The sequence below is a fragment of the Pimephales promelas genome, chromosome 16 (assembly GCF_988280905.1).
Source record: "Pimephales promelas chromosome 16, fPimPro1.hap1.1, whole genome shotgun sequence".
Classification (NCBI taxonomy): domain Eukaryota; kingdom Metazoa; phylum Chordata; class Actinopteri; order Cypriniformes; family Leuciscidae; genus Pimephales; species Pimephales promelas.
This window is the reverse complement of record NC_142784.1, coordinates 15,452,862-15,479,606: the sequence shown is the minus strand read 5'-3', so window position 1 is coordinate 15,479,606 and position 26,745 is coordinate 15,452,862. Positions and strand designations below refer to the sequence as shown.

General features: G+C 39.2%; 1 protein-coding gene across 2 annotated transcripts; it reads right to left on the bottom strand.

Annotated features, from left to right (window-relative positions):
• Positions 1-1,051: 1,051 nt before the first annotated feature.
• irs1 (insulin receptor substrate 1) lies at positions 1,052-25,587 on the bottom strand. Of its 2 annotated transcripts, XM_039670962.2 has the most exons (3): positions 21,239-25,587; positions 16,768-16,830; positions 1,052-3,457 (listed from the first exon to the last, which is right to left on the bottom strand). In XM_039670962.2, the coding sequence occupies exons 1-3, from the start codon at positions 24,528-24,530 to the stop codon at positions 3,453-3,455; spliced, it is 3,360 nt and encodes a 1,119-aa protein (XP_039526896.2). In that variant the 5' UTR covers positions 24,531-25,587; the 3' UTR covers positions 1,052-3,452. The 2 variants fall into 2 exon arrangements, with proteins under 2 accessions (XP_039526896.2, XP_039526898.2); XM_039670964.2 differs by lacking the exon at positions 16,768-16,830.
• Between the last annotated feature and the right edge of the window lie 1,158 nt (positions 25,588-26,745).

Sequence of the window (26,745 nt, the reverse complement as noted above, 5' to 3'; positions counted from 1 at the left end):
ATAATGGACTTCAGTGGGCACCAAACGGTTCAATGTCCAAAAGACACTTTCAGTGCAAACTGTTCAAGTGCTTTAAACGATTGCAGACGATGAATAAGGGTCTTATCAAGTGAAACGACCGCTCATTTAAAAAAAATAAACTTTAAGTTTTATAAGCTCAAATGCTCGCCTTGCTCTGTACTGCGATGCGCGTTCGTGACTCTCCAGTTCGAACTAGTTCATTAAAATGAACAAATCTTTTTCCGAGTCAATTTGTTCATTTCGTTTGTTGAATGAACCAAATGACTCGGAAAAAGATTTGTTCATTTTGATGAACGAGTTCAAACAGGAGAGTCACAAACGTGCGTCACAGAACAGAGCAAGGCAAGCGTTTGAGCTTATAAAACTTAAACTTTGTTATTTGTTAAAAGTGAACAACTCTAAGTACGAGGGCTTTATCTTTGCAAGCACACATGTGCATATATAAACATGATGATTTGACTACATTTTTCTCTTATTTTTGATCTCCCCATTCATTTTCAGTGGATGGTCATTTTTGAGTTCAGATCAATGAGGGCTATAATCAGACCTCAAAACTATTCCTAAGTGAAAGAAAACCACTTGACAAAAAGATTGAATTCAATATTTGGTGATAATATAGCATAATGAGAGATTTATACGAATTTTTCTTGTAGGCCAGTCATTTTTGACCGGGAACACCACAAGGTGGGACAAATAACCCCCCAAAAAGTAAAAAAAAAAAAAATGCTCCCCCAAATTTTGTAAAGCAGTAATACCATCTGTGAGTAAGTTATTACGTTTTTAGTCTAATGCGATTTTGGGAAAAAGAAAATCCTTTCCAGGTAAAAATGACTCGAACACAAAACATGAATTAAAATACTAAAGGCACTCAAAGCTGTACTATATCATGAATCTGATAAATATGGAAGGGGTTGCAGGCACTCCACTGCATGTTTTTTATTTTTAACATCAGCCTGATTCGTAGAATAGCCTCTCGACTTCAGGGAGACACAAAGCTCATAAGACAGTCATAAAGAGCACAGGAAACAAGTTCAGAAAAGATAAGCGCTTCTACTTTATTACACATCAAGGTTCCAGAAGATACCATTCTTCTAAATAGGGGGAGGGGAGGGGTATATACAGCCCTCTCCTTACTGCCAATCATTTCATTCATTTAAAACAAACATCTGTTTACATGTGCATTCATCTGTACATACACTCATACTGTTTACATGTTTCAATTCATTCATTAAAAGGTGACCAATCATCTGCTTGCTTTGAGCATCCACAAAACCAGTCCAATATCCACCAATCAACGGTTTTCTTTTATACAATTCATTATTTACAAAGAACAACAAGTTTGTTTGAGATGTCGAAGGTTTGGCCACATAATGGTGGGAAAAGTGAAGCCCCACACCCTGTATCACAACACGACCGCAGGGTGCTAAATCGACAACTGCAACCTATCGAATGACAGGCAACCTTTAGAACGGCCTATCCGATTACAGGAACGTCACTGTCACAGCCAATCAGAGCTCAGGGAACCATGTGACAAGTTCTCAAAAGTTATTCAATTCAGAGTTGGTGGTGGTGGGGGGGTAAGGGGGAAGTCCCTGATGTGCGTGTTACATCTTTAAGAAAACTATAGAACCGTACCATTCTCTCAAAAATATTGGATTATACATTTTACTACAAAAAAGCAAATATTCCCAACAAAAAGAAACTTAAAAACAGTAGACACATTTTTAAAACGTGTGTCGAGATTCTTAAGGAAAACAAAATGTATAATGAAACACCAACCATGAAATGTTAAATACTTTCACTCTCAAAAGAGAACCAAGAACAACATTTCTATATATTCAATAATTTACAGATTGTTCATTGTTTGTTTAATTTCAGCAGCAAACATGACAGACATTTTGAGTTTGTTTTTTTTTGCTTTGTTAAACCTGGTGCTGTGACTTTACCATCGCCACAGCATATTATTTAGAAGCAAAAATAAAACATACGAAATAAAAGATTCAACTCAGACTGGCTTCCAAGGCTTAACAGCAGGATGCTTAAAAAATAATAATAAAATACTGCTGCCTGTAAAACACACTTGCACTTAAAGGATTAGACGTTTACGGAAACTTTACGACACGTTCTTGTGCAAGTTTTTGTTCAGTTTGACCAAATATCGGGGGAATTTGATCAAAAACATTAGTCACAGCCTAAATAAGCTGTTTATTTAAGGCCTCTTATTCACTTGTGACATTAGCGTCATATTTAAAAATGTTCGCCCGACATCACTCACAAAATCTCAACTCAATTGTCAGTTGCCAAATCAGGAAGTGATGGAAAATTTAATCTATGGTAACCAAACCCGTGTGTATAAAAATATATATATATATATATATAAATAGTACCAAAATTACTTTTTTGGGTGGAATTTTGTTTGGAAGCCAACATATACTCTATATGAGATATTCTTCAATTAAATTAGCATGAAAACAAACAAATAAAAAAAAAGGTCTAAAAAAATGTTTTTAGAAAAGAAAAAGAAAAAAAAGAATAGTACCAACATTTTTTAGGGTTGAGTTTTGTTTAGAAGCTAATATATATTCTATATAAGTCATACTCTAACTGATAAAAAAAATTGCATAAAAAAAAAAAATTGGTTTGGAGAGGCCAGTATAACCTCCAGATAAGTTACATGCTTATTATTACAATTAAACAGGATGTAATGTGAGCAGGTATGAAATGAAACCAGGGTTTGACAGACATCACAGTGTGTGTTTGGCAGCATGAGGTCAGTCATGGCTCACAGTGCTGAAACACAGTGTGTGTGTAAACTCTTTTGTAAAGTCCTGAGGTCAAGTCTGGCTGTTTGAGGTCGTCCATACTGGGTGTATAAAAGTGTCTAATTGAGAGCAGGATTGCAACATGTAATCTCATCTGTAATGGAAATGTCTGGCAGTACTGAAGGAAACGGGTACAACTAACACTGTCGCCAACCCAACACAATATGGCTGCTTTGTAAAGCATCCCTGTACCATCATTTACAAAAATATTATTAATGTAACATTGTTTTAGAGACTACTACCACTACTACTGAAGTAGCATTGCCCTTCACCCCAAAAAGGGGCCATTTTACCATGTCTGATCATGGGAAATCGATTTGTACCGAGTATGTAACAGTTATAACAGTAACGTCTGGTAATGTCAAAAAAGGTGCGCACAGTGAAAGTCCGGTTCTGGGAGATTTATGGTAAGTGGAATCCAGCGTTTGTGAGGTCCGGATGTGTGATGTTATGAGATCTGTTATGTTCATATGGTTTTGGGTGATAATGTAGTCCTGGAAAAATGAGGTTACCGAGTTTATTGAGGTCCAGTTTTCTGAGGTCCGGCTTGTGGTGAGCGGGGAGAGGTTTTGAGTCTTGGTGCTTGAAGAAGCGGAGGCTTTCTACTCTTCATTCTGATGGGAAAAAAAAAAGGAGAAATGGACATAAGCTAGATGATCAAACAGCCACGGACAACACAAAACAAAACCTAAAGGCTCTATTTACAGTGGAAATACAGTTAATCTGCTTTTTTTTCCAGAACACATTTGACAGTAGCGCCTTCTCGTTCACAAAACAAGCAAATCCTCCTTTTCTTCATTTATTTCAAAACACTCTCTCTTGGATCCTTCCTTCGGCCTGAGGAGTAACTGACCTTGCCAACGGTTGATAAACAAGCATCATTGTTTCCCTGGAAACGTTCAACACAGATTTGAACAGCCAGAGAGGAGCCAAAAGCTTTATGACATCATCGCTCGGCAGAGAGAGAAAGAGAGAGCGAGGTGGTGCAGACAATCTACTCTCTTTCTGTTTCTCTCCCTTTATCCATTCAACAAGCGTATGTGAGCCTCATCCGAAAGTGGTGTTCCCGACTCCACTCCTGCCCTGTTCAATCGCGCCGTTCTATCTAATCCACTCAGACACACACAAACAACTACAAGCTGTTTTTATTATATAACACTCACTGACTGTGATTAAAAGATCAGAATGTAGACAGACACACACACTCGTTCACGATCACTTCTGAAAAAAAAATGGTGACGGTATTAAGACGTCACTCATATGTGCCGTTATGCTGAGCTTATGATTGGTCCTGATTTCAGACAAGGGGTTTAACATGCAAAGGCACACTATTGTATTTTCGATAATGTGATGAGAAACTGTATATCTGAGAAGATAAAAAAAACAAACAAAAAAAAAACAACAATCTCAATTGTTGTTTTAAACCTGTACATATCACAGGCAAAATCCAGTCTTTCCAATAGGAATCCATGTTGACCAACAGAAAGGTGTTTGGTTTGTGCCTTATATATCGCGATTCGCTAGTGACAATGGATCGTTTTTGTCTGTGAAATTTCACTGAAATTTGTGACTGTGTGTTAACACAAGAGTTTTTTTATAGGGCTGTGAAACGATTAATCGTGATTAATTGCATCCAAAATAAAAGTTTGCGTTAACATAATATGTGTGTGTGTGTGGTGTGTATAATTATTTTGTATATATATAAATACACACATATTCATATATTTAAGAAAAATGTGTTAATGTATCAAATATTTATATTTATGTATAATATTAATTTTGAGTAAATATATATAAAGTATTTACATGCAAATATTTCTTAAATATATTCATGCATGTGTGTGTATATGTATATATATATATATATATATATATATATATATATATATATATATATATATATATATATATACGTATATATACACACACACACACACACACACACACACACACACACATTATGTAAACACAAACTTTTATTTTGGATGCGATTAATCGCGATTAATCGTTTCACAGCCCTAGAATAATGAAATCGTTCTGAAATCCTCTTTGAGTTAGGAACAGACCAAGTCAGTGATTGGATGATTCGATTGACAAATTGAACTGATTTGGTTCTTGAATTCCATTTTTTGTGAACTGAATCAACTGATTCATTCAAACAATCCAACTCAAAAAGAAGTATTTGTTCATGAAGTACAAGGACTAATTTGATGAGACTTTGCATCTTCAAATGCTTTAGTATCTGATCTTTGCAACAGCATAAAACAATGAAAAAAGAACGATCAATAAATTGCTTATGTAAAATAACACACACAGACCACATAATATAGACAGTAGCTGTGTTTCCATTACCCTTCTAATTGCGCGATGGCGGAATTTTAATTTCGATCTCTTGAAGAAATGGAATAAGGTCAATTTTGACGTTCAAGTTTACAAGTGTTTGTATCCGTGTACGTATTCCTTTACAAACCGCAGCCCTCTTTCCATCCAGCTGACATTACTCTGCCCTGGAATACACAACCGCTCCTGTATCGCAGTGAGCTTATTTGTTTAGACTGGTCTGATTTTGTTCCCAGACCTTTTACCTGAAGCTGCTGTTGCTTTGGACACATGATGTCATACATGAAAGAGCGCTATCCATTACGACATGGAACGACTGACCTAATTTGCTATTTACATTCGAAACAAACATACACAGATACATCACTTAACCTCTAAAACCAATTGTGATCATTTTCCATTACTTATTTCTACTGTACACAGAAGGCATGACACTAGGCCCTGTGAAGGAGCTCACAGTTATGATTAGGCCCCAGTTTCAATCTATGGGAAGGACCAGGCTTGAGCTCACAGCTGAAGAGGCAGTGGCTTGAGACAAACCTCAGCTATAAATACAGCTGTGCAGCAGTGGAGCAGAGAGCCGCGGGTCTAATAGTGCAACGCTGAGAACATGAAAGCCCCCTCACATCTCCGCAGCAAACCCGACGTCAAGCGCTTTTATAGTGCGGCCATTTTTAGGGCCTCTTTCCTCTTTACTTAGAAAACCAGAGAGATGGAGAAAATTGCAGAGGGTGAAATTATAAGCTGCCGGACTGTGCAAACACGTAGCGTGGGAAAAAAAAGAAAAAAAAAGAAGAAGAGTAGGAGTGCCACTCAAAAAAAATGCCGCTCCCGGAAGTCACAGCATCCCGGAATGAGTGGGTGGAGCTACTGGTAGTGTTGTGCATTTCCAGAAATCAGAGGCTAAAATTCAATTCCTGGAATTATTGCACTACAACATGCATACATGCTCAATTAAACCAATGATATATTCTTTATTACTTATTAGTACTGAAAAGTGCTTTTGAAAACACTACACTATTGTTCAATGGTTTGGGGTCAGGAATTAATCCTTTTAAAAATTATAGGGGTGTAACAATATATCGTGCCACTGCCACAATATATATTGCAATACAAAATGCAACAATACGTATCGTGGATAGTGAAAATACGCATCATAGATCAGACTGATCTCGTGAAATGGCGTACGTCTGACGCCAACTGTATTTCCATTTTTGGCGTGCTATCAACACGCATAATCGCTTTTCAGCGCGTTTATGAATGCCGTTGACTTAAAGTTACATTAAAGTTAACGCTACCGTCCCTAAACCTACCCGTCACTGGGGTTAATGGCATTTATGAGTCTTCTACCCTACCATCCTAGGAAAAAAAATATCGCTCCCCAGATGTAGATCTACATTTTGCTTTGTTTCGCTTGGACATTTAATGGCGTGTACATGTCGTGGAATCACTCGGAAATTTAATGGCGTAGACATACACGTGGATACACGCGGAGAGCTCAAAATGCGTATAGATAACCCTCCACTTGACTTGAAAGTGGCGTGTATGTTTATGCCAAAGTCATGATGTCATGTTGCATAGATAGCCCCCCCCCCCCCCCCCCCCAAATACAAATTACTGTGTGAGAAAAAAATTCAAGTTTTCAGAGTTTTAGTGTAAATACTACATTGAACAACTATAATGTTGAATATAATGTATAATAATGCAATGGGGGAATATTTGTGGGTCCTTATAATGCCAAATGTCTGATGTTACCAGTAAAATTATTTTATTTTAAATAAAATTATTTTAAATATAGTCAGTAACAGTGTGCAAGCATGTTCATTTACAATAACTCAGGAATTTTAGCTTCAGAATCATGAATATAGTTATTCTGGTGTCATTATTGTCCTAGGGTTACAAGCACCAAGTCCAAGCCTATTCATTTAAACCTACAATGTAATATCAAATTTTAATCTAGGACATTTTTTGTTAAACTTTTTGTCTTGGAGTATTGCAATAATATCGTATCGTGAGTTGTTGACATGTATCAAATCGTGACATGATGGTATCGTTACACCCCTAAAAAGAACAATCCTTTTAGCAAGGATTCAATGACAGTAAAGACATTTGTAATATTACAAAAGATGTATATTTCAAACTGTAATAACATTTGGATCTCACACTTCACCTTCAACATACTTCATCCATACACCCCGCGGGACTATCCTGGTCTCCTTACAATATTGATTGTAATCGACAGCTTGATTTTCCCAGAGGTTATGTGTGCCTCTTCCATCCTTCTACATGCATAAATATATTACATTAATTACATTACATGCATGTGTTCAAATAAGCACATGTAATAGAAGCCAGCATTACGGCGTTCTGAAACGTCACACACACACTCAGTCAGTCAGTACAGTTATCTGCACACTCATACAGCGTCTGCAGAGGAGGGATTTGGAGCTTTACTCTGCAGAGAGCCTTATAAGGCCGCAAGTGAGGGGTGGTCCTCATCTACCATCAGCTCAATGAACTAACGTCATTCAGCCATGTAACACACACACACAGGCATGCTGTGCCAGGACCCGGGAGAGTGGGGACATTTTTAGCCCACTGAAACTTCCACACACATCCATCCCCACGCGCTGCAAGGGATATGGTTACAGATGTGTGCCGCAGTGTGTGCTGACTGACGTCAGTACACAGGTCGTATTCGCTGAGAGAGAACATTCAGCGCTGATGCCAACACACACACACACACAAATTCAATCATAGACTTCTAAAGTGAGATACGCTTACTTAACAGTCCAAGTTCAACTAACACTCGTACAAACACAAAACAAGGGATGTCCATGTGCGTCAAACTAGTTGACGAAATGATAATGGTGCTGGCTAGTCGACGTTGAAAATACTAGTAAATGAAATCGTTTGTGCACAATTATGTTTCGCTTTATATTTTTACAAAAGCTACATTCAAATTAGTGTCATGTTAATGATATAGTTTAAATGACCCTTTTATTGTATTTCTGGAGCAGAAAATAAAATCAATTCATTTTACTTAAGACTTTGAATGTGCATGTTTTCTCCATGTCTATCGCAGCTCAGAGAAATAGCCATTCAAAAGGACACACTTGCTTATATTTGAGAAATTCTGTTTATAATAGGCTATTGCGTTTGTAACTATCGGTCCTGCAGTAATAGTTAATGTTGATTAAGTGAATGCTTAAGTTTAATGTGCAATGATCATAATGCAAGGCAGGCACACTGCATACATTCTTCACCGGCTTTCACTGGGGTGTGATTCATTGATTAGGCAATCTCAAACAAATTGCTTTTTTTGACTTTCCTCTAGGGGTTAGGCTAGTCAATTATACAATTTCCATTTAAAATACCCCTATTATGCTATTTTTTTTAAAGGTTTCTAATTTTGTTTTGGAGGTCTCCAACAATAGCTTTACATGCATCCAATCTCAGAAAACACTTACATTTTCTCATAATATACATTGGACAGGACATCACCACATTTCTCCAAGAGTCTGAAAACAGTTTATTTGAAGATTCAGCTTCTGGTCAGACACCCTGTTGTGATTGGTCTACCGCTTATAGATTAACATATCTGAATCCGATTGAAAATAACGTTTTCTAGGCATGTCGGCAACACGAACCAAACTCTTCTAGTCTCAGGGACAACTACGGGTCAAATTAGACTTTGTTTGCAGGGCAGCCAATGAAGACAATGGGTGGGCATTATGCAATTTTGTAAAGGTCCCGTTCTTCGTGATCCCATGTTTCAAACTTTAGTTAGTGTGTAATGTTGTTGTTAGTGTATAAATAATATCTGTAAAATTATAAAGCTCAAAGTTCAATGCCAAGCGAGATATTTTATTTAACAGAAGTAGCCTACATCGAATGGCTCGTTTGGACTACATCCCACTACTTTCTTCTTTAACGACGTCAGTAAAACAGTTTTTTGAGATCCGCCCAAAGGAATGCTCCCTCAACTCTAGAGCCGGACTGATAAAGGATTTTGAAGGCCGATACCGATACAAATATTTTTGGGTTTTAAAATCCGATATTACGATATATCGGCCGATATATATATATTTTTTATTAAATATTGTTGGATTTCACACACGTGTAAAAGAAAAGCTAACTTTTCTGCACAAGATACGTTTGATACTTTTTCTCTATGTCTAAATGTTCACTCCTCGCAAGTATAACTTACATTTTACAATGCAGGGACTGTAACTAGAGATATGCTAGTTATAAATACAGTAATCATTACTTTATTTAGGCAGAAAAAGTTCATTGTGGTTTCCAAGCTCATTAATGTTAACGTTAGCGGTCTTCCACTGATGATAGTGGCATTAGCTAGCTTTGTGGTTAGCTAGTCTATGATGAGCCATAATTTAGCAATAGATAACATCATACTGCAAATTGTAAAACATACATTTTCAGTACAACAGGCCAAGGAGAGATGATTGAAGCGCGTTTCATCCATTTTTATTTTATTTTTTTAAATATTCATTTATTGGCCATTATAACTGCCGATACTGATATTTTGCAAAATTCCTAATATCGGCCGGCCGATATATCGGTCAGGCTCTAAAACTGACGCTTCATCTTTTGTGAGATGTACAATAAACTCATCAGTATATGTTTGATCATCATTCGGACCTGGTCCGAAACAGCAGACTTTTAATAAGCTATTAATAAATAATGGATACATACAAGCAGATGATGACAAATACGTTATAATAACCGCAATTAAACTACGAAACTATACCGGTTCCATCTCAATATGGCGCCATCTGATATTATCATCATTCCGTGAGATGAAATTGTCCTGCGAGACTGAGCGCAAGCTCATGAAGCTCCGCCCCCTGTGCTGGCAGCAGCAGCTTATTTGCATTTAAAGGGCACACACTAAAACAGCGCGTTTTCTGAGCCCCCAAAAAATGACAATTTAAACATGCTGTAAAAAATGATCTGTTGGGTATTTTGAGCTGAAACTTCACATACATTGTGGGGACATCAGAGACTTATTTTACATCTTGTGAAAAGGGGCAAAATACGGGACCTTTAACATTGTAACGTAGGTAACAAAACGTTACATTGGACATGCTGAAGACATGCTTGTTTCAGCAGTTCAGGATTGGTGCTTTCTTTATGGAGACAACAACTATATTACACAGTGCATGAATTTAAACATTAATGAAATCAGTCTTGGCGCACATCCCTAAACAAAACGATGACTAGGAACTTCCTGACGATCGGAGAACTTTGCGTTCTCACAGCACTGGGGGAGAAACCACACACACGGCCACATCAGAGGTTTCCACAACACACCCCGAAATAACACACCAATGCAGAATTCAGACGCAGTCACAAAAAATGTGAAATAAATCCAAGGTTGAAAACATCCCGATACAGAATGAGGATGAAATGTTGGTGTTTGTGACAAGCAAACACAATGGTGTGGCCCGTTTTGGGGGCCAGAGAAAAACAAAGCGGCTGTATCAGCTCTGTGTGTGTGATGTGGAAGAGACAGCGTGTGCCAAATACCATTCCCTTTAGCAAAGGAAAAACTTCCATCTCCCACACACACACACACACCAGATGTTTTGCCTACTTCAGCAAGTTGAAACACACACACACACACTCGGTTTCCCCTCCCCTCGCCGCTGCAAACTGCAAGACTCAAAGCAGATTTTCCCTCAGCCCAAGATGGCCGTCGACCGCTGGCCTCTTCTGATATAGACGCGAGGTGAAAGAAGCTGCCGCTCTTCGTCGTCTCTGACTCCTCACATTCCTCCGGACGTGAGAAACGGCGGATCTTCAAAGAACTTATCAGGGGAGGCTTATGGAGACCTACTTCACACATCTCGTAAAGGCTCTCACATGTTCGCTCACACTTGAAAGCGGTTGCATGTCTTGATAAAAAGGGAGAGAAATGACATGACTTATGACCTTCACGAAAATACCATGGGAAATGAAAGATTTTCTGCACATGGTATACAAGGTACTTCACAGACACTTTATTACCATGTTACCACCATGTCCGAAAAAACATGAATATACTACTTGCACCCTGATGAATCATTTAAATACAATGGTATTAGAAAACAGTGATCATATATAAATATACGTCGACTAGCAGCAGCAGTATCGCTTAGTCGACTAGTCTCGCACATCCCTTATGTAGTTCACTTTTTAAAAAATTGCTGATAATTTACTCACCCCCATCTGATCCAAGATGTCCATGTCATTCTTTCTTCAGTCGAAAAGAAATTAATGTTTTTGATGAAAACATTTCAGGATTTTATCCATTTAATGGATTTCAATGGGAACCAAACGGTTCAAGGTCCGAAAGTTTCACTGCAAACTGTTCAAAAATAACAAAGAAAAATAACAAACTTTAAGTTTTGTAAGCTCAAATTGTCGCCTTGCTCTGTTCTGTGATGCGCGTTTGTGACTTTCCTATTCAAACTCGTTTATCAGAATGAACGAATCTTTTTTCGATAAAGATAAACGAAATGAACGAGTTGACTCGGGAAAAGATTCGTTCATTTTGATGAACGAGTTCGAACAGGAGAGTCATGAACGCGCATCACAGAACAGAGGAAGACGAGCATTTGAGCTTATAAAACTTAAACTTTGTTTTATTTTTTAAATAAGCGATCGTTTCACTTGATAAGACCCTTATTCATCCTCTGAAATCGTTTAAAGCCCTTTGAACAGTTTGCACTGAAAGTTTCTTTAGGACTTTGAACTCTTTGGTTCCCATTGAAGTCCATTATATGGAAAAAAAATCCTGGAATGTTTTCATCAAAAACCTTAATTTCTTTTCGCCTGAAGAAAGAATGACATTAATATCTTGGATGGCATGGGGGTGAGTAAATTATCAGCAAAAGTTTTTTTTAAAAGTGACCTACTCCTTTAATACATCCCTAATGCTAATACACTCTAAAAAGTGATCAGTTGACAACATACAAATTAAGGCAATTGATTTTCTCATTTTTTTAAGTAAATAAACTAATTGAAGAAATTAATTTACGTGGCGTTCACATACTTCAAATATGGAAGTCCCATGGTACATGGAAAGCAAATGAGGGAATACTTGGTATGGGAATGAGGGAAGACTGATATAGAAGTCTCATGATAGACAACGACAGAATAAAAAGATCAAAATGTACAAGAGGAGTGATTGTGAACTTCACCTGACAAGAGTCGGCTCTCAATGTCGAAACTCAGTGTCCCTGATAAGCGAGAGCAGCATGACTCACTTACACGTGATGCACCTTTAAACAAAAGGCATCTGACAACAAAGGGCTGGAGCTCGCAACACTAACAATCACACAGAAAAAGGGGATGAAAAAAGAGAGAAAGAAGAAAATAAAAGGCGGCTTGCTTGAGGCGCAGGCATGCCTGAGCGGACTAGCTGGAGAAACTTTCCACTGAAGCTCTGACCTCAGCGACAAGGGCCACACACACACACACACACACACAGAAAGACTGCACAACAAATCCAAAACTGTCAAACTCCGACCTGTAAGCGCTCACACAGTGCGTAAGCCTCTCTGTGAAACATGTCCCAGAACGGCTTTCGGCTCCGCGCCATGGTCGTATTTATCGCCAGTAGTGCAAACACAAACAAAAACAAATCTCAGACAGTGACTTTGCCACAGCTTCATTTGGATGGCGTCTACTATGTTGTTGTGGGGAGAACTGTGAGGAGAATGATTTACCCCCATCCTCTAAAAGCAAATATAACATTGTAAAGAAGAATTCAGAGTCGTAAATATCGCACATCACCTACAACAACGCTCTCACTCACACTCACTGACGTCTTTCTCTGTCATATCTTTATGAACTCTCTGTTCTTGCATTGGCCTTGCCCCAACCCTGACCAGAGAGAGAGAGAGAGAGAGAGAGAAATAAAAAGGAGGAGTGCGTGTGGCTGGGGTGAAGTAAGGACATGAAGCTGATGGATCCAACTGGGCCATGAGGAACACGTCCAGACCAAGAGAGCTGGGAGGAGTGAAAGAATAGTACCGCTTCTCTCTCTCTCTCAAACACACACACAACTTTTGCTCAACAGAACTAAACATACATTTGTAAGACACATGGAAACACATACTAGGGTTGTCATGACACCAACATGTCAGTCATTTTAATGCATGATTATTTCCCTTAATATGACATTTAGATCACCTTTCCAGTCTGTCAAACAAACTAATAAATGTGATTCTTTTGAATCTTTTATTCATCCTGAAAAAAATGTAACATGTATATTGAAAATACTTGTGCATCTTAATATTTGAAAGGTAAATATAGTGTAAAATTGTCTAAACGGTCACTTTCTTGCAGAATAACAGTATTAAATTATTTTATTAAAAAAATCGTACTGGCCCCAAACCTTTGACCGGTGGTGTATGCAAATATCAGTATTGGCAGAACTTTAATACTGGTGTACCGCACCCCAGTTTTATTTTAGGATTTAAGTGTTGATACTATTCCCAACCTAGCATGCATACATCCTGACAGCATCTGAGGAATGGGCACATCTAGTGCTGTCAAGGAACAAAGCCTTCTGTATTACCGCTATTGATAGACTTTTGACTTGTCAGTCCAGGCATTGCGATCTCTTAAAAACCGACCCCTATGTCCCGTCCAAAAGTCCATACCTTTCCGGCCTGCGGCTGCACTATGGGACACCTACCGGCGCCCGACAATGAGAAACACTCTGCTCTCATTCATCCGTCCGTCTGGTTCAAACGCCTGTCAAGCAGTGGAGGAATAGCAGCACGATATCAATCCCTACAAACCCATGGCTCACGTCCACCCATTTGATGCCAAGTCTCATGGTGGGAGCTTGAACACTCTGATACCTGGCCAAGCTCACCACATCCTTCCCTTCCACTCCGACCCTAACCCTAAATAGTAGCAACACATTAGCAGTGCGAGTACTCTGTGTGAGATTTCTGACAAACTTAGAACTACTTTGAAGAACAAAAAGGGACGTGGGAGTTCATGTGGTTCTATCTTTGGCGGATAAAGCAAAAAGTAAAGCTCTGATGTGGAAATGATACGATAACCACAGAGTTCAACATTTATGATGTAAATGAGAAGAGTAGTCATTTATGAGAGTAATCACGTCATGGATAGAGCTCATATTTGACTTCATAGCACCAGATAGAAACTGATATTTCAGTTTATCCACTCCAGTTTATCAGCATTTCTGCAAAGCCAAGATGTTAGAAATTGACTTTCTGTTAAATCTCTATACTGTACGTCTGTTGACTCAAAAGTGACATCACTGTCTTTTTTTTCTTAACCAAAACTTACACAACTTTCTTCTGATGAATACAGGAGAGATTCTGTCCACTAAGCTCTTTTCTGCACATTGAAATTGGTTTTAGGACAGATGCTGTCAAGCTCCAAAAAAGGGCAAAAATGCACATACAATAAAATTATAAAACTATTGTGCTTTATGAAGCCAAACGATAGCTTTGTGTGAAGAAATGTTAAGCAGTTTAATTACTGAAAATGTAGTTCTCAAAACTCTTGCTTTTGTACAGCTAATACCAATATGCAAGAGAACATGACATTTAAAGGGACACTCAATTTTTTTTAATTTTTTTTTGGAAATAAGCTCATTTTACAACTCCCCCAGAGTTAAACCGTTGTTTTTATACCGTTTTTGAACCCATTCAGCCGATTTTCTGATATTTAGAAGAATATCTGTAACCAAACAGTTTCTGGTCACATTGACTTCCATAGAATATATTTTTTCCTACTATGGAAATCAATGTAACCAGAAACGGTCTGGTTACTGATATTCTTCTAAATATCAGAAAAACGGCTGAATGGATTCGAAAAGAGTAAAACCCAACTCTAACTCTGGGGGAGTTGTAAAATGAGGCTAATTTCCAAAAAAGTGGAGTATCCCTTTAAGAGATGGATGACCAAGAGGGTGATTTTTTTTTTTTTTTTTTAAATCATGGCAACTGGGTTTTTTTTCTTGCCCAAAAACAATCACATGACTTCAGAATACTTGAATAGCTATATACTGTAACAAGAGAAACTCTTCACTGTTTTTTATTTTATTTTGTCCTTTTTGGAGTTTGACTGCCACAGTCCACTACTGATGTATGGGGAAGAAAACTGCATAAATATTCTTAATATATTATTTTGTGAAAGTCATGCATGTTTGGAAGAGCATGCATTTTCCTTTTTGCATAAAGTAATTAATTTAAATACATTCTACTTACCTGTCAAAAGTTTGGAAATATATATACTTTTGATGTGTTCAAAAGAAGTCTCATGCTCACCAAGGCTGCATTTATTAATAAAAAATCCAGTAAAACAGTATATTGTGAAATACTGTACAATTTAAGAATATATTTTAAAATATAATTTATTCCTGTGATGGTAGTTGAATTTTCAGCATCATTGCTTCAGTGTCACATGATCCTTTAGAAATCATATTTCAAGAAACATTTCTTACTATTATCAATGTTGAAGAAAGAAACATTTCTAACTATTATCAATGTTGAAAAACTTATTAATATAATATAATATAATATAATATAATATAATGTGCTTAATATTTTTGTGGAAACCATGATACATTTTTTCAGGATTCTTTGATGAATAAAAAGTTAAACAAACAGTGTTTATTTGCATTTATAAAATGTATTGAAGCCTTCATTAAACAGGGAAAACATCCATAAAATGTTACAAAAGCTTTCGGTCACTTTTGATCAATCCTTGATGAATTAAAAGTATTCATTTCTCACTCTTATTTTTGAAAACTTACCACAAATGTTTGAATTGTATCACATTTTCCACAAAAATTGTAAGCAGCAAAAAAAGTTCTCTTACAGTTTTTTTTTTATTATAAACATTGATGGTGATAATACGAAATATTTCTTGTAGCAAACCGTCATGTTAGAGGGATTTCTTTAGGATCATGTGGAGTAATTATGCTGAAAATACAGCTTTCACATTGCAGAAATAAATTGCATTTTTAAATGGACTAAAACAGAAAACAATTCTAATTGATTAATTTATTTAATTTTTTTTTTTTTTTTTTTTTTTTATAAATGCAGCCATGGCGAGCATAAGAGACTTCTTTCAAAAACATTAAAAAATGGTAATGTTTAACTTTGGACAGGTACTAGATGATATAAATCCATAATGTAGATAAGATGCAAGACAAATCAAATATTACAGATAAAGAACTGAGGAATCCTTGCAGATTCTTCCACATTACTTGGATATTAGTCATTTGTGGTGCTCTGCAATTTTTTTTTACCTTGATACTAAAAACACAATTTGTATGAATGAACATAAGAGTACTTTCAAAAGTTCTGAGGGCTGAAAGTAATAGGTTATCCCTATTAAGCAAACATTTTATAGCTGCCTTAAAACCCTTCAAAGGAAAAACAAATCCTATACGCTGTATGGATATAGATGGGTCATTCTGAATGAAACACTGATTGGAGAATTTCTGGTTCCTCTTACACACGGCCTTGATCAGTTAATCTCTTAAACCCTCCTTATTTCCCTCTCCTTCAACTGTGCCCCCTCCTACCTCTCTCTTTACTTCCTCTCCATCCCTCCATATCTCTGCCTGGGTCGACTTTAACAAGCGGCTCTGTAAAACAGGCACAAAAGCTGCTGTTACATTCCAACCCTGGAGCTACACACACACACACCTCTCATTTCCCCGTTCACACGCATTCCAAGGATATCATCAAAGAACAAAGCACTAGACCTGCCAACCTCATCCCACTACTGATGACCTTGACAGTGATCTCTAGTTCACCCATTTTTATGAACCTGCTTCCTGCCTGATCTATCGTTGCTCAAGCGTCAAATAGAGATTTCAATAATTATTTGTAATTTAAATAAATATTTAATTAATAGTAAACATTAACAATGCAAAATGCACTACTATTGCTCATACTAAGGGGTTATGACTATTTTGTGCATGATGTGCTGCATAACTGCATCATTATATAACACAAACATGAATAATGACAGATCAAAATGATGTGTAATTACTTTTCTATGCATTCAGAATTATGATTTTGGTGGAGGATACACATATAAGTATGAACATATAATTTCCATTCTTCAAAAAATGAAAATTAAATAAGGCCTAACAATTATCAGAAGAAAGTAAATTAGATTTAAAGAAAATGTTACATACTAAGGAAATTGGAATATTTTCCAGCTAAAAGAAAAAAAAAATCAGACTGCTGCATTATGAATGCATAGAGTTCTGTTCAAAAGTCTCAACTAAGTAAGATTTTCTCTCCTTTTAGGACAGAAATTCATACTTGGTTCAGCAAAACATGCATTGAAATTTAAAGACTTATGTTGTTACAAAATTCTTTAAAAAAAACAACAAAAAAAACAGTGTATTATTTTAAACTATAATAACATTTTAAACTGCTTTTAAATGCTGCTTTTAATATATTTTGGATTAAATAAATGCAGCCTTTGTGATCATAAAATACTTCAAAAAAATAAAAAAAATGTCAGAGAACCCAAACTTTTGAAAGGTAATGCATGCTCAGTATACATCAATAGTATATAAGCTTCAAATTATTAATGACAACTAAACAATAGCTACAATTTTCAACTCAAGAAAGCTCCCCGACTTCATCCTGAACGGATGCTTTGGTTCTACCCTGAATATTTCTCTCTGATCTGATTATGATCCCGGAGCTCCGCCTCTAACCCCTCAGACTGCTGCACAATGGCATTTCAAATCTCTTAAAGGATGCAAGAAAGGGAGGGAAAACATATTTGAAATGGAGCAAGAAGGAACGAGAAGGATGAGAGAGAGAGAGGACAAGAAGCCACTCCGCAGGGTGACCCCCATCACGGTGGCCTGAGGTGGGCTGGGCTTAAAATCGTCTCACTCTCTGACCAAACCCACCAAAGAACTCTGTCACCCCGCCCCACCCCACTACTGCCCAATCCTAATGCGGGTTTCTGAAGCCCCCGACGTCTCAGCCTGTGGCCCCTTAATCCACTGTGACATGGGGAAAAAAGCAGTGCAGCAACAGCGTTACCATAGTGATGGGTGGCAATGGCGCTGAGCCAAACAGGAGCATGCCATGGGCAGAACATGTGCCGATGACATTAGGAACTGGAGGTTTAGAAAGACAACCTGCCAAACAGGGGCGTTTCTAAGGGGCTGAGCCCAAGACATCAGGAGGCATTGCACACCTCTTAACTTGCCTATATCTCAACTCTCCTTTCTCAGAGATGCAAACTCACCAAGGGTGAAAAAGATTTGTGACCTTTCTAAGCCCAGTTACACACAGCAGCAGAATACGGTTGTCATTTCTCTATTTGAGTCCTTAAAGGACAAGTTCGGTATTTTACAATTAAAGCCCTGTTTTAAGATCGTTTCTGATGAAATAGAATGGTTAATGTTTTTAAGACAGATGCTGCTGCCCCGAGAATTTTCGGATTCTGTGTTAGCACCCCCACACCCTACAATGGTAGTGCACAGGAACAATCCTTCATAAAACACATAAAACGTTAGTGTACAAAGACGTGAAACTCACCGAGTGTTCACTGATATATGCTCACACATAAATCGCTGCAAAAGATGCTTTCCAACAGGTGTTTTACCATTCGTTGTAAAACTGCAGACCTATTTTTCCGAACCGTACATTCTTCCGTTGAGAGCTTGAATAATAGACACTCCAGGCCAGTTGGTGGCGATAATGCACTTTGCCAATCGCAAGCAAACCACTTGTATAGTGTAGCCTACGATACAGCGACTGCATAAGAAAGAATACAAACAACCCCATTTCCGTTTCCGGCGGCGGAGTAATACCGTACATCACAGAACATACAATACAAGTCAATGGAGTTGGACAAAAACTACGATAAAACCTGTTGGAAAGCATATTTTGCAGCGATTTTTGTGTGAGCATATCAGCGAACACCCCAGACCACTCGGTGAGTTTCATGTCTTTGTAAACTAACGTTTTATGCGTTTTATGAAGGATTGTTCCTGTGCACCTATGCAACCATTGTAGAGGTGTGGGGGTGCTACCACAGAAACTGAAAATTCTCGGGACCGCAGCATCTGTCTAAAAAAATCTTAACCATTCTATTTCATCAGAAACGATCTTAAAACAGGGCTATAATTGTAAGATACCAAACTTGTTCTTTAATATGGTTATGCTTAGACACAGTCCAGTGATTTACAAACTCACACCTGTACGTTTTTTCAGGAGTCACACAACCGCATTCTCGGAAAACTTGTGCAGTGTGAAAGAAACCGGACTGACTGGACATCTAGTCGGTCACATCATGCAGTACGAGTGAGCTGCTCCGCGATACACAAACGCTATCTACAGTGTTTCGCTTTAGAAGAGATACAGCATGAGCTGTGTTCTCCACAGGAGATTCGACTGTCAGTTCAACGAAATTTCAGTGAAATTAGACATTTTTAATCCAAAATAATGCACTGAACTGCACTATTACAGTCTATGGTATGGTTTACCATTAACGTTGTGTGTATGTGCATATGTATAAGAGGAAAGAGAGAAAAGCGAGCATTGAGCAAGAGCAAATTCTATCAGTCAGCATCCAGTACAGTAAACAGTCAGTCACAGCACTGTACTAAGTTTAAACAACTAACATTTACTTAATTCCTTTCTCATTTCCACTAAAGTCCTGAGCAGTTGCAGGCAAGAAACATTCAGGGCTCTATACTAAAATCATTCGGGGCATATAGAGTAAGAAGTGGTGTTTCTATTTCCTGCAGATGATGTTCACTAGTATTGCAGTCTTGTTAAAACTATCACAGCTCTTGTCTCCAGAGACACACAGGGGTTTTTTACTAAAATACCAACATAGGGCTTCTTTAGTAAAAACATAAATCGGTAACACTGAAGCCCCTGTGCACTCACACACACAACACACACACAAAGCACCCTTCTCACCCCATCAAAACAACTGCTTCCTTAGAACAAACCAGGGCAAATCCATTGCACGGTTGAGCAAAAAACTACAAATCTGACAGAAATAATAATTCTATCATAAATGATCAAATTCAAATCTTGAATTTCCACTTTCAACAAAATAAATTGACTATATAGACTATAATTAGCATTAATTTAGTTCAGTGAACACATAAGAACAGGTATAACAATGTCTATGCAATAATTCTATAGGAACATAAATGCGACTAAATGTGAGCAATACTTGAATATGAACATAAATATAAACTATTGTTGTCTATAAATATATTCTCAAATGTATTTAATGCAGTTAGTATCAATATTACCTAAATAGTTTGAATTGTATGTGAAAGGATTGTCATCAACATAATATGCAATCATTGGGACACAGTCACACACACACACACACACACCCCATTCTGGGAAAAAAGAGAGAAGTAAAAGAAGGCCAAGAGGGTGGAAAACCCTACACTCACTGGAGGGCAAGTAAATAAACTAAAACAACTACGATACAGAGTCAGCCAGGCATGACACATAAACCCTTCGGCAAAGTGAAGAATGCACAGTAGTGGCAGCTCTGTAGACTTCTCACAGCGCTTGATTCATATCAAAGACATATGAAGAGTTGACTCGCACACCAAGTAAACTTCCATTCAGGAAAAAGACGACCTATAAGCTGCTTAGTGACTCACAATTGCATATATGTGCTGTTTTTTTCCTTTTGTAGCATCAGGAACAAGTGTAGACATGCTAACCCTTTCTGCCTCCATTCACAAATATGTCTATTTATCAGCCTGAAGAGAGGCCCAGTCATCAGTGGGAGGGAATCTAACCCCCCCTCAGCTCTCTCCTAAGATTTCAGAAAGGGATTTTCCACCAAAGACTCTGCACAGATCAATGAGGGCTGTTTTATAAACAATAACATGATATGCAAATTACCCATTAAATGTTCTAGACAGGAATGATAACACAAAGATGACCTGGCTTACATTAAAAGTATAGCTTACATTTGCCAATTGTAAAGAACACAACATTCTCAGATACTCCTTTGATAACACTTTTTCTTACCTTCTCTGTGTGTGAGATTCCCTCTGGTATCATCTGATTTCTGGAAGTTTATGCTGGCGTAGGCACTGAGCTCTTCTATACCTTCCACGGCTCCCAGCTCCACTGATCGAGATTGACACGCATTCCAGTCTGGAACATGCTGCTCTCCATTCTGCACTAGATCCAGATCGATGTAGTTCAGGCCGTTCTGGCCATGGTTTGTTAACGTGGGAACTGGGCCTGAAGTGTTTTCCCTTCGTCCATTGGCTACTGCAGATGCAGGAGGAGCAGTAGAAGCAGCAGAGGCCTCACCAGGTCTTAACCATACATTCTCGAAGGAGGCGGAGCTGTGGCGCTTTACATCACCTGACTGACAGGTGGCTGATGTGTCAATTGACCCTCTTGTTGTAGTGGAGGCAAAAGTCTCTGAACTGTGTCGCCGTCGACCCTGTGGGTCAGCCCGGATTACTTTAGCCCCCTGGTTCCACCCGGAAGCGGAGTTAACCCGTGTAAATGCACTAAGACCTGACAAAGGGCCGATCAGAGCCTGTCTTCCTGGGGCACCGCTTAACGCCGTCCCGCCATGATTGGGTGATACAGAACAAAGAGGGGCATCCGCATCTGGCAAGACCTCGGTCCTCAGCATCATTTGTGTGTTAGGAAAGCTAGTGCGGGATGCTAACTGCATGCTGCAGTAGTCACGTTCACATATGCTCTCACAGGGCAGAGGAGGGGTGGGTGCAACGTTTGATGGGGTGATAATGGCATAATCTGAAGAGGAAGTGGAAATATCCATTTCTGGACACAACTGCCTGGCTTGTGACCCTGGCTGCATGTTCATGTACTCAGATGATGAAAGGTCTGATTGGGCCTCAGTATCACTTACAGAAAACACAGGTGGGTACAGCGACGCTAAGCTCGCTGAAAACGGCTTTTCATTGAACTCAATGTTGACATACTCGCCAGGACTTTTGGGCTCTGCGGGGAAGGGACTCTCACGTGTTCGTGGGAGAGTACTTGCTTTGATAGCATCCATTGACAGCCGTGTTGGCCGTGTCAGCCTACTGTTCCCCTCTGACCTTTTGGGTTTGACAGCAGACTGCTGGGAGTTGCCTTGACCACCTAAGCTATCACTGCTCGTCGAAGACGAGGAAGATTCTGCATACGGCAATCGATTAGAGCCCGGTGGTATCCGAAGAGGACTCTGGTCCTGCTTCCTGTTGGCATGCTTGAAGGAGCGGGGCAAAGAGAAGTAAGCATACATTGGCCTGGGAGGATCTTCCACAGGGTTGAAAAAACAGTCTGGAGGTGTACTGGTCGTTGAACAACTAGCCGGGGACATGTTTATGTAGTCTCCACAAGAGGACACTTTACCTTCCATGCTCTCCACGGAGTGCTTAGGGTTGATGCCATTAGTCCAGATCTTGCCATAGTTTGTTGTGCCATCTGGAGAGCAGCTGCCACTTGGTGACATCATCATATAACCATTGGAGTCCACATGCGTGTGTTGCCGGGGGTTGATAATTTGCTGTGGTGCAGAAACACATTTTGGACTCATTGGCATGTAGTCACCACTTTTCACCTTTGGGGTTGCAGGTGCGACGCCTGGCAGCATAGGCATGTAGCCGTCATCTTTGTGATCTGGTCCACTGTGGTCTTTTGCTTGTGACGTGTCTATACCTTCTTCTGGGTATGAATGTGTAGGCATGAATGAGTGCCTGTAGGTTGACGACGATGATGATGCAGTGCGGCTTCGTGGGTATGCCGGCATCATTACAGTATACTCCTCCAGCGATCCGGCAGATGATTGTGAGGGAGTCTTTTGATGGCACGGAGTTGGCGGCGATGCACCGGAAGAATGAGTTCGTTTCCGGAAACATTTTTCCAACTCGGGCTCCTCTAGTCTCGATGGCGTTCCTCTGGATTGGCTTCGCGATTGGCTCCCAGTGCCAAGTGAACCGGGCTTGGCCATGCAGATGTAGTTGTTTATCTCCTCCTCCCTAGCAGGCGGTGTGTGGCCAAGCGAGTCCGGAGTCACGCTACGGAAGGAGCTTCGAAAGTCACAAGGGCTGGATCCGTATTCATCAGAGGAAATGAATCCGCCATCACTGGGCGATCCAGATATGGAGGCGCTAGAGCGGCGTGGAAAGAGGCAGTCAGACGTGGATCCATGGCCGCTGGTGCTGCTGGAAGACAGGCTGACGGGGCTGATGGCCGAGGGGGAGCACCGCGAGGTGGGCGTGGGGATTGATCTGCTGTGATTGAGCGGAGGGTGAAGTCTGGATCCACCCCTGTGTCGCTGCGATTGGGGGCGGGCTGTGCTCGGGCTGCTTGGACTCCCATCCACGGACGCCGGTCTGGACATGGTGCCCTCCCCATCACTGGACGCTCTCACTCTGAATGAATGGCTGTGTTTTCCGGGTCTAACAGGAGAAGTGGCTGTCACACTCTCCGCCCGAGAGCGCCTGCCTAAGCCAACCTGACTGGGGGGAGGATTATTGTGATGATGCCTCCTGACAGGCACTGAGATGGGGTTTGAGCAGTTGGAAGATGACTGACTTTTGCTGCGGGGTCTGAACTCCTCACTCATGGCTTTCATGGCTTCTAATATAGTTTCGTGCATGTTCTGAGCCACAACTGAGTCATCAACTTGCATCCAAAACTCCCCAGGCCCTGTCACAGCGGATCTCCCAACTTCAATGAAAAAGAAATTCTCAGAGTGACCACATCTTCTAATGTTCATCAACTGCAGGACCACTGCGGCCGCATCTGAATTGAGTTTCACAAAACTGATAGTCTTATTAGTGAGGCATAATCTGTAAACACCAATCAAGTTCTTTACGTGACCCAGACCCTTTGGTTTCAAAATAACCTGCCATACCTCTTTGAAGGCAGGTCCCGGCGTGGCTTCGCCGTAATTATCTTCACCAATTCCGTGGCCTGTGGCAGTTTCGTGGACTTTACCTCTGTTATGAAGATCAACGAGGGCTTGATACCATGACTCCTGCTCTAACTCACTGTCAGCAGCGATGGCAAAGTACTCATCCTTGGCGTAAAGCGCAACGAGATGTTTGCTTTTAGAATCTGCTCTTTTGTTGATGTTAAAGCAGCTCTCCAGCAGAATGGACCTTTTCGGTGCTCCAGACTTGTGTCTCCACTTCTTCTCGTTTTCATAGTACTCCAGTCGGGACGGTCCAGAGGCACTCGCTGTCCTCAGTACAAAAAACCTTTTGTGCATGCTTTTGGGTTTCCTTAAATAACCCACCTTTTTCACATCCGAAAAACATCCTTGCTCCGTGGTCGGACTTGCCATGGTATAAAAAATTATTTATGAAAAAATTGCAGGGTTGAAAGTCAAAGCCTTCTGCCTGTACTCTTTGCCAAATGTGAACGGTGGGATATAATGTTTTCCATTGAGTACAAATAGAAAAATAGCACTCAAAAACACACTTTTGTGCGCACCGACAAAAGCTTAAATTATAACAGTTTCTTCAGCAGCATTACATTGTTAAAACTTAGTTTAAATAATCCACCAGGCATCCACAAAGAATATTGCAAGTAAGTTACCAGAAAGCACCAAGTTTATGATGTACAAAAATACAAAACAGTGAAAATTAGAAAACAGTGTCCTTTTCAGTCCGGAGATCCGAATGCATTATCAAAACAAGCGTAGTCAGCAGCGTACGACGAACCCATTTACCCCGGAGATCAAAGCGCTGTCTGCAAAAATCCCCAAAGTGCAATTAAACAAAGCACGAGCGCAAAGTGTGCATCTGACCGTTATTTACAACGGAAACGTACCGAGTCTGTTTGGACAGCTGTATAAGTTCCACCAAAAGTCGCTGAGTTTTCTCTTTTGCGAAGCCGTAACAGACCAAAACAAGGCAGCGCTCGTGTGTGTGTTTGTATGAAGGAGTTGAGACTGGGGTTGGGGGTGGGGGGTGGTTGCAGCCTAGCTTGTTACGACATAACCAAGAATCCCGCCCAGTTTGAAACTGAATTCGCTGATTGGAGGGATCTATTGTCAATCATCCTAGAGGGCTGTGAGAGACATGTGATTCAATGTGATTCATCCCAGTGACTCGAACCTTTTGAATAAGTTCACCAAGAAGATTCATTGACACTGATGTTTCGTGACCTTTCTTTAGATCCAGCGTGAAGCATGTGAGAGAACGATTCGTTCAGTTAAAAGATTCATTAAACACACTGATTCATTCACGAGCTACACACACAACTATAAAGTTTTATTTAGAGGCGGTGTTGAAATACACTATGTATCTATGTGCTGCCATTATTTATAAACACACAATTGTAAAATAAGTCATACGTTTCAGTGTTCATGTTACTGTCTATTTGCATGGATAAAAATAGTGACAAAACAAGTGGGTCTACTTGTGTAATTGGAGGTGTTTTGTAGGATAGGCCTACACATTGTTATCGGTATTATGACTATAATGATTAAGTATACATGTAATGAATGGACAGTGTAATGAAATGTGGACTTTTTTTTTCTTTCCTCCTGTTGGGAAAGCATACATTAACAAAACAAAACGAAAGACTACATTAACTCACAGAGACTATCCCCTGAAAATGAACTAGAAAATGTAGGCTACATTTAACAGAAAACATGGAATTATAACATTAACATACATTATAATAATAAGAATTTTAAAAAAGAATCCTGTGGATGATACCTTGAAAATATATTTCTGGTTAAAATCTGGTTAGAAATAGACTTGGATAGACTTCTGACAAAGAAAGATAAATAACAGCACATAGATCTTTTAAGGTTGGTTCTGATTTTTTGTAAATAATCTAAAATCTGCACATCCCTCTTGGATTACCTGACATAGGTGTTTTATCTATAATATGACAATCATAATGTCTTTGACAATGGATCACTAAAATGTGTTGTTATTTGTTATGACTGTTCAGTGAATAGTCATCGCTAGCCAAATGTTCGTTTACAAATTAATTTAAATGAAGCACCTATAATCATCAAGCATACAATCAGAATTACACGGTAGGCCTAAAAACATTTTTACATCTAACTTGAAGTAAGGGTCAATTCAGGTTGATTGGTAGACTTTGTCCCAGTCATCTCATGGCAAAAAGTGCATAAGCCTGCAAATCTAGTTTAAGAATCTCGTCTCTGTATTCACTGAGCAATGCTGCCATCTGCAGTCAACATTGAAGACAATTTCTTCACATGTAAAGTTGTAAACAGCAACGTATACATTTGATTCTTGTTGTGCCTTTTGAGTTTATACATGAACATTTAATTTAAACGTTTGATAAATCAAGTTTCATCTTGTTAGCATTAGGCCTGAAAGCTGTTGAAATTTAAAGGTGCCATGAGGTTATTTTCTTACCTCAGCTCAAAAATATAAGTGCTGTCTAATTGTTTTCACTGCCAAAAATGTATTTTACCAATATTGTGGCTCCACCACTGGATATGTTCAACAGCTAACCTCCTACGGTCCCACATTTCTCTCTTTTACTTTTTTTTGACAACAGATTCAGATTCG

Bases quoted from the DNA above. Each gene is read 5' to 3' on its own strand.
- irs1 (XM_039670962.2), bottom strand. From the start codon at position 24,530: ATGGCAAGTCCGACCACGGAGCAAGGATGTTTTTCGGATGTGAAAAAG. The intron at 16,831-21,238 runs GTAAGAAAAAGT...CCTGTTTTACAG, and splicing joins GAATCTCACACACAGAGAAG to AGCCGCTTGTTAAAGTCGAC.